General features: G+C 35.3%; 1 protein-coding gene and 1 pseudogene across 1 annotated transcript; one reads left to right on the forward strand and one right to left on the reverse strand.

The window, feature by feature from the left end:
• Positions 1 to 782: 782 nt before the first annotated feature.
• LOC102815870 lies at positions 783 to 5680 on the forward strand (annotated as a pseudogene).
• A 1436-nt stretch (positions 5681 to 7116) lies between these two features.
• Positions 7117 to 8106, reverse strand: LOC102816260 (olfactory receptor 4K17-like). The gene has a single exon (XM_006831917.1). The coding sequence runs from the start codon at positions 8062 to 8064 to the stop codon at positions 7117 to 7119; it is 948 nt and encodes a 315-aa protein (XP_006831980.1). The 5' UTR covers positions 8065 to 8106.
• Between the last annotated feature and the right edge of the window lie 1011 nt (positions 8107 to 9117).

Here is a 9117-nt window from a genome sequence, read left to right on the forward strand (position 1 = left end):
TGTTTCGTGAACATTTAAGTATCATCTGTTGAATAATTCCTCTTGCTTACATTGATGTGATTTGGTTCTTCGGAAGTCTTCTAATAGGTCACTGTAAGCGTCACTCTAGCCCTTTCATTCCATCTTTTATATTGAAGCTACTGTAACAGTTTGAGATCAGAAATATGATCAGACTATTGTTTAAAATCTGTCAATGTCTTTCTGTTGCTTTTTGGATGAAAAATAAAGTTCTTATTATGGACACAGACTTTGCACTCTGTCTATCATTACAGATGGATCTCAGCTATTCACCTTCTTGCCCCACTGGTCTCCTCTCAGGGCCTTTGAACATGACATTTCCTGAGTCTGAATGACTTTACTTACATTTTAGTAATAACAGCATATTTATCAGAGTCCAGAATAGGCACCTTTTTGATTATTTACACTATTCCAATAGTACTCTGTTTTGTTCCTTCAAATAAATTACCATAATTTAATCTATATTTATGACTATTTAAGTTAGTTCTAACCATTACACTGTAAACCCCATGAAGTCAGGGTCTGAGTTTTATCTCACATCCTGTTGTAGTATCTGACATATAGTTCATTAGAAATATAGGTTGACTTGATAAACAAGTTCATGAATTTTTCATAATTATGTTGCTGCTAGTGAAGATTTATTTTAACACTACAATTAAAAAATATATTTCTGTCATTGTTTATTTCTGATCTATGTCTCTTTAAATTTCTTTGGTTCGTGTCTTTTTGTTTTGCTTTGCTTTGTTTCAGGAAGAACAAAGTCAATGTATAGAGCAAATTACTCTGAGGCATCTAAATTTGTGTTCCTGGGACTTTCTATCTCTAGACCAATGCAGCATTTCTTCCTTATCTTTTCTACAGTGTTTTATGTAGCAATTGTACGGGGGAACCTCATCATTGTGTTTACCGTGACTGTTGACTCTCATTTGCATACTCCTAAATTCTTCCTGCTAGCCAACATTTCATTTATTGATTTGTGTCTTTCTATATTAATGGTTCCTAAAATGATCTCTGACTTGTCCTCTGGGAAAAATACCACATCATTCCAGGGATGTGTCATCCAGATTATTGTATTTCACATCCTGGGTGGATCTGAAATGGCTCATAGCTATGACCTCGGACCCATATAAAGCCATATGTAAACGCCTTCACTATGAGACTGTCATGAGCCCACAAATGTGCATTTGGCTTCTGGTTGGTTCTTGGGTTATTGGCCTCATTCTTTCAGTGGCCCAGATAGCTTTTGTTGTCCATTTGCCTTTTTGTGGTCCTAATGAGGAAGACAGATTTTTACTGTGATCTACCTTGGTTTATCAAACTTGCCTGCACAAATACCTACAGATTGGAGTTCGTGGTTACTGCCAACAGTAGGTTCATTTCCATGGAAACCTCTTCTTATTGATTTTCTCTTGCATCTTTACCCTGGTCACTGTTTGGAAATGCTCTTCAGGTGATTTGTTTAAGGACCTCTCTTATTTGTCAGCTCACATTACTGTAGTGGTTTTGTTCTTTGAACCATTCATCTTTTTGTATGTGTGGACATTTCCCACAGTGCCAGTGGATACTTTGGACTTCGTGTTTACACCCATACTGAATCCTGCTATCTATACATTGAGGAACAAGGATATGAAGAGGACAATGAGGAAACTAAGTAGTCAACTTCTGAGTTTGAAGTCGTTGTTATTGTTAAGTGCTATCAAGTTGGTACTGACTCATAACGACCCTGTATAGGATTTCCGAGGAGCAGCTAGTGAGCTTGCACCACTGACCTTGCAGTTCAGTGTAACCTTGCAGTGCAGCGCATCAACACACAGTGCCACACCAAGGCTCCTGAGTTTGAGGAAGAGCTTCTAAAGAATTCATTAAAGCATAAATGGAACATTTTATAAGCATTTAATACAATATTGGAATACTTTATTTTCCTAAATTCATAAGTTCAAAAATATAATGCATTCTTTTTTTTTTTAATGTTTTATTGTGAATTATGTGATAGTTTACATGGGAGAACATTAGTTTTACATTAATCCTATTGTATATTGTTTCATTGCCACATTTACAGTCCCTTCCATGCATCATTAACCAACCGAAGGGTATACACCACAAGCCTGCCTCCTGATCGTCAGTACACAGCCCCTCTCCCTCTCTGTGTCTAAAGTCCCCAGCTGCTCCATCTCTCTACATTATCATATAATGCATTCTTAAAGAGCAAAGATGTCACTTTGAGGACTAAGGTGTGTATAACCTAAACCATGGTATTTTCAATGACCTCATATGTGTATAAATGTGGATAATGAATAAGAAATACTGGAGAATTGATGCATTTAAATTGTGATTTTGGTGACGAATATTCAACATATCATGGACTGCCAGAAGAACAAACAAATCTCTCTTGGAATAAGTACAGCTAGAATGCTCCTTAGAAGCAAGGATGGAGAGACTTTGTTTCACGCACTTTGGACAAGTTATCAAAAGGGACCAGACCCTTGCAAAGAACATCGTGCTTAGTAAAATAGAGGGTCAGCAAAAAAGAGGAAGACATCACTGAGATATATTGACACGGTGGCTGTAACAACAGACTCAAAGATAACAATTCTCTTTGGTGCAGGTTCAGACAGTGTTTCTTTCTCTTGTACATAGAATCCTATGAGTTTAAACGGACTCAATGCCACCTAACAACAAAAACACAATGGGGAATAAGGATATAATCCCTTAAGAAATTTGGAATTTATCAGAAATCTGTTCTGAAATATCTTACCTGTAGAATACTAGACTTGTTCATCAAATTCAGTTCTCAACCTTTGTCTTTCATTAAAACAAAAAATTGATCATTGTTGTTTTATTCAAAGTTTTCATTGACATAGAATTATTTTCATGCTTTTCTTGATAACTACTTTTGTTGCCACTCTCTTAAAATTTCTTTCCAAGATTTTAAGGTCTTCCTGATTTGTTATATTCTTTTTTTGTGATTATGATCAAAGGATATGTAAAAATCAGTAAAATAACTTATCAAAAAATCTACTGATTTCATTTTGTGATTTGGACTCCATTTTGCTTGCAATTGTTGTTGCTGTTGTTAAGTGCATGTAGTCAGCTTTGACTCATAGGAACCCTGTATATGGTTTTGAGGAGTAGCTGTTGAATTTGAATGATCTCTCTGTTGTTTAGCAGTACAGTGTTTATCCTAGACTTTTTCAATGAAAAGAGAGAAACAAAATAGCAGTTGCAAATGAATTTATGCTGATTCACAGGTAGAAAACTCCAAACAATCATAGTTTATCAATAGAAATCAGTAGTACTATTTTGATATAAATGTCATTACATTACTTACCTAGAAAAGAACAAAATGCATAATGCTATTTATTATTAAACATTATATTTTAATTCAATTGCACTTAAGAAAAAAATAATGTCTTTCTGGAATGTGTAATTTTTTTTTTTTCAACCCAGATCATTGTTTTCTGAAATTGAGATACTTTTGGACAAATGTGAATGAGATTTGATAATATTAGAAGCTTCAGAGAGATTTCTTTTTAAATTCATTTTGAAGGCAACAGGAAAGATGCATGTGCTTTTATGGCTTAGGTAGATAAAGAAACTCAGAGTTTCTGTTTTCTTATAAGGTAGCACACATGAGTGTTGACTAAGAAATTAACATTGCTATGAAGATAGAGAACCAACCTGGGAAGCAGACTAAGAGCCAAATGATTCTGGCAATACAGAAAAATGTAATAGACCTTTGGGGAATTCATTTTATTTTTCTTTTCCAGTGCCATTTTTAACACGATTTATCTGTTTGTCCTTCTGAATTGACTTGTGTATTCTGAAAGCTATGCCATCATTATTTTAAATATCAGCATGGTCACCAATGGTAGACAGATTTCAGTTGAGTTTCCAGACTGAGACTGTTGCTAAGTGTGACGAGTCCATTTTGACTCATAGTGACTCTGTATAGGGTTTCCGAGGAGCGGCTGGTGAATGTGAATCCTCGACCTTGAGATTCAAATGACCTTGTGGTCCAGTACTTATCCTAGAGCAACACACCAGGACTCCAAAACAAACTAGGAAGAAGGAATATGTGGTCCATTTTTGAAGGATTACCCTTAAAAGCATTAGGTATAGAAGCATTCCAAACACTATCTAATATGGTGCTGGAAGATGAGTTTCTTAGGCTGTAATACACTCATAATATGACGTAGGAAGAGCTGCCTTTTCAAAATAACATAACAACAAATGTGTATTGATTTTTATTGTCAGCACTCCATTTAGTTTACAATTAGACTTGTCAAAAGATAAAACAAAAATTTCTATAGCTGTTGATTTTTATCTCACACAATGATATATTACATAAAGAAAGTGGTTAAATGTCATAAGTGAATCTATGAGATTCACAAGCAGAAAAGTTTCAAATAAGCATGTTTAGTTAATGGAAATTAGTAGTGCTATAGTGGTATTAAAGAGCCATTTCATTAATTCTGTAAAATACAACAAAATGTCATTAATTATTAAGGATTTTATTTTACATCCAAATTATTATTAAGGAAAAATAATGGCTTTCTAAAATATATCATTGTTTTTAAATCAAGAACATTGTTTTCTAATATTGAGATTAAAAAAGAAATATGGAAGTAAGTTTTGATAATATTAACAGTCTTTAAGGAAAGTCTACAGAAACCTTCTCATTTCTGAGGGAACAAGAAAATAAGTGCATTTTGATAATGTAGGTAGATACTGAAAATCATAATTTCAGTTCTCTCATGAGGTACCACATGTGAGTGTTGACTCAGATATTAATACAAGGGGATTTCAAAAATTTCCTGAGAAAATGGAATTAAAATGCAAAATAAATAAATGAATAAACTTTATTACTCAGCATAAGCATCATCAAGGTCAAAATCTTTTTTTAAGCAATGATATCAGTCATTTAACCCATATTTCTATAGAAGTGAGGGTCCTGGGAATTTAACCAGGTCAATGCTGTCTTTTTTATATTATTTATTGAAGAAAAATGGGTTCCCATGAAAGATTTTTTAAGGTTGAAAAATAAAATAAGTGAGAAGGAAACAAATTAAACAAGACAAAATTGCCCTTGTTTGGCAAGAGGAATGAGGAGGAGCATTGTTGTGGTGGGGAAGGATTCTCTGGTGAAGCATTCCTATGATCTATTATAGCTTTGGCCAACTTTCTCAAAACACTCTCCTAATAAACAGATGCTATCATCCTTTGACCATCCAGAAAGTCAAAAAGCAAAATGTCTTGAACATCCCCAAAACCTGTTGTCATGACCTTTGCTCTTGACAGGTCCACTTCTGCTTTTACTGGACCACTTCTACCTCATTGCTTTGAATGTGCTTTGTCTTCAGGCAGGGTTGTACTAGTAAAGTCATGTTTCATCATCTACTACCATTCTTCCAAACATTGCTTCAGGATCTGAATTCAGATTGTTTAAAATTTTTATTGAAAGCTCTGCTTTTGTCTGCAACTGAGATGGCAGCAGCAGTTTTGTCATCCATGAAACAGAAATTTGTTCAAATTTTATTTTCAGTCAGAATTTCGTAAGCTGACCCAATTATGATGTCTGTGGTATTAGTTACTATTTTTTCAGTTAATCATTGAACTTCTTCAATTAGGGCTTAAAGAAGATGAATTGTTTTCTCAAAATTAACGTGAATGATTTGCTGCTGAGGGTTTCATCTCAACATTGTCTTATCCCTTCCTAAAACGAGTTATCCATTAGAAAGTCCTAACTTCTTTAGGGGTATTTTCCCCTTAAACTTTTTGTAAAATATAAACTATTTCACCATCTTCCATCCAAGCTTCATTATAAATTTGAGGTTTGTTCTTGCTTCAATTTTAGCAGAATTCATGTTATTCTGATAGAGGCTGTTTTCAAACCAATGTCTTGCTCTTCTTAGAGCTTCAAATTAGATCTTGTTCAGATAATTTACAACAAATCAATATAAGTTTATTTTGGTACAAAACATTTTGAAATCCACACATAGTTTTTTTCATAATACTTATTTTTCATGAACTTTTTGAAGACTCCTTGTACTGTTGAGAAGACAGAGAACCCACCTTAGTACCACAGTAAGACAAATTATCCTGGCTATACAGAAAAATGGAATCCCAGTGTGGCATTGTAGGATAAGCATCATGTTGCTAACTACAAGGTCGGTGGTTCAAACTCATCAGTGACTTCTCAGAAACCCTATACGGGGTCACCATGTGTCAGAAGCGACATGATGGCACTTAATAAAAACAACATATAGAAAAATGTGATAGACTTACTGATGACACATTTCATTTTCCCTTTTAACTAATGCCATTAGAAAACTTTGACAAATCATTTTTTTAATAGGTTCTGGTGTGGTGCTATATGTTAAGCACTGGACTGCTAACCTCAAGGTTGGCAGTTCAAAACCACCAGCCACTACTTTGAAATCTTATGCAGGATCACTATAAGTCAGAATGGACTTGATGGCACTTAACAACAACAACAACTAGGTCCTCTGAAAGAAGGTCATGATGTGATGCTATAGGGTAAGCACTGAACGGATAATAACAAGGTTTATAGTTCCAACCCACCAGCCACTGCTTGGAAGCAAACGGGTGGCTATGAGTCTTGGTTCCGACGCAACAGCACTAAACAGTAACAACAACTGAAGACCAAGGGAGCCTTTGGTTGATGATTTTTATAATAGTCAATATTTTAAAACCCCAAAAAACATTTATCAATGTTTTATAGTACCAGCTTTGGTAGCGTAAGGAGCTCTGGTAGCATAGTGGTTATGAATTGGGCAGCTAATGTCATGGTCAGAGGTTCGAAACTACCAGCAGTTCTGCTGGAGAAAGATGAGGCTTTTTGCTCCTGTAGATATTTACAGCCTTAGAAACCCTATGCAGGGTGGCTATAAGTCAGAACTGACTCCACAGCACATAATAAGAACAACAACATATTCAAATAACTTTTTATGGCTGATTTTGAAAAGCTTGCTGTATGTCACTTGGCTTATTCTATGTACATCCAGTAACATAAATTGTATAAGAAACCTTTTAAAAACTTTAATAATATCCTGTTTCTGTATAAATTCTCTTTTTGATCTAGGAGCTTTCTCTACAACTCAAAAGAGAACTCCAGAGTCTCTTCATTGATGCCTTCATTTCTTTGTTTCTGAGAGTATAGATAATTGGATTCAAGATGGGAGTGACAATGGTATAAAATACAGCAAGGAACTTATCTACTGAGTGGTTGCTGAAAGGCCAGATATAGATGAAGATACATGGACCAAAGAAGAGAATCACCACTGTGATGTGAGCAGTCAACGTGGAACGGGCTTTGGACTGCCCAGCCGAAGAGTGACTCCTAATGGTAATGAGGATCAGACTGTAGGATATGAGCAAAATAAGGAAACAGCTGATAGAGATCATCCCACTGTTGGCAACAATAACTATCTGTAAAATATAGGTATCTATGCAGGCAAGCTTAGTAACCAGAGGCAGATCACAGAAAATGCTATCTACCACATTGGGGCCACAGAAAGGCAAATTCACAACAAAGGGAATCTGAAGCCCTGCATGAAGCAGACCTAAGAACCATGAGATCACTACCAGCAAAACACACATTTTCTTGTTCATGATAGCCATGTAATGTAGGGGCTTACAAATGGCCACATATCTGTCATATGCCATGGAGACCAACAGTATCATTTCAACCCCACCCAGAAAGTGAAGGAGAAAGATCTGAGTGAAACATCCAGCAAAAGAAATGGTCTTATGCTTTTTTACTAAGTTCACAATCATCTTTGGTGTGGCAAAAGAAGCAAGTGTCATATCCACAAAGGAGAGGTTGCCAAGAAGAAAGTACATGGGGGTATTCAGGCTTGGGGTATATGAAATTGTGACTACAATGAGAAGGTTTCCCAAAATTGTGATTACATAAATAACTGAGAAGAGTGCAAAGAGCAGAAACTGTATATCCTGGGAGCCGATCAGTCCCAGCAAAATAAATTCTGACACTTGGGACTGATTGGATTGTCTCAGGGACTCCATTGCATGGCATGTACTGGGGTGACCTGTAGAGAGAAAGAAGAGAGCACTAGCAGTGTAGAGGTTGACAAGAGTTTGTTTCTATTGTTGTTGTTCAGTAAGGTAGAGTCTGGTCCAACTCATAGCAACTCGATATAGAGTTTCTAAGGAGTGGCTCGTGGGTTTGACCCACCAATCTTGTGGTTAGCAGTCCAGTGCTTCTCCTACAGCATCACACCAGGACTCTTTGGGGTTTTTTTTTTTCTTTTCCTTCCTAGAGGTCCTTCACTAATGTCAATTGAATTGGAGATTTAGTGTCATTTGGTATTACCTCTAAGAGGGAGGCAACCGTAGTCCAGACTTTTTACCTGAATTCTAATCCTATTTTGTAAGCAATAAACTTTATGATGCAGTTTCTACTATATTTGTCTTCATAATCATAATCATAGCTCAATTGTGACCAAAAAATGCTGTTTATTTGGGGAAAATAAGATATGTTTTCCAAAATCTCTCTCTCCTTTCTCTCTTTTGTACATATAAACTTCTTATTGACTAAATATAAAAACAAATTAAAAGTAGAATTATTAATTTTTTAAAAATTAATGTTTTAAGATAATTTTAAAGGAAGAAAGCCCAAAAAGTTAAAAGCAAAATATGGATAGATGTGATAAACTAATTTTGAAAAAAGTCATAAATGATGTATTAAAATTGTAAAAAGTTAAGACTCTACATGAGTAAATTATTACAAAACATGAATTGTACTTCTTAAATATATAAGCTCAAAGTGGAAGGCACGATTCCATAAATAGGGCAGATAACAGGACATCATATATCCTTCTCTGAGGTTTAGTTGTAGTGAGGCAGAGGACCACTATTTCTATGGACTCAAGGTACGTTTATTTCTGGTGTTTAATAAATTGCCTTTATTGGAAAGGTCATGTCAAAGTTCACTGACAGAAAAAGAAAGCCCAAAATTCTAACATGAGCTAGCATGAAAGAAGTTGTAACCTGGCTTTCAATCCATTACAAAATTCTCAGTTTTCATGGGGACAGATGTTTTGAATACTGTATGTGGCT

The sequence above is a fragment of the Chrysochloris asiatica genome, unplaced genomic scaffold (assembly GCF_000296735.1).
Source record: "Chrysochloris asiatica unplaced genomic scaffold, ChrAsi1.0 scaffold00004, whole genome shotgun sequence".
Lineage (NCBI taxonomy): Eukaryota > Metazoa > Chordata > Mammalia > Afrosoricida > Chrysochloridae > Chrysochloris > Chrysochloris asiatica.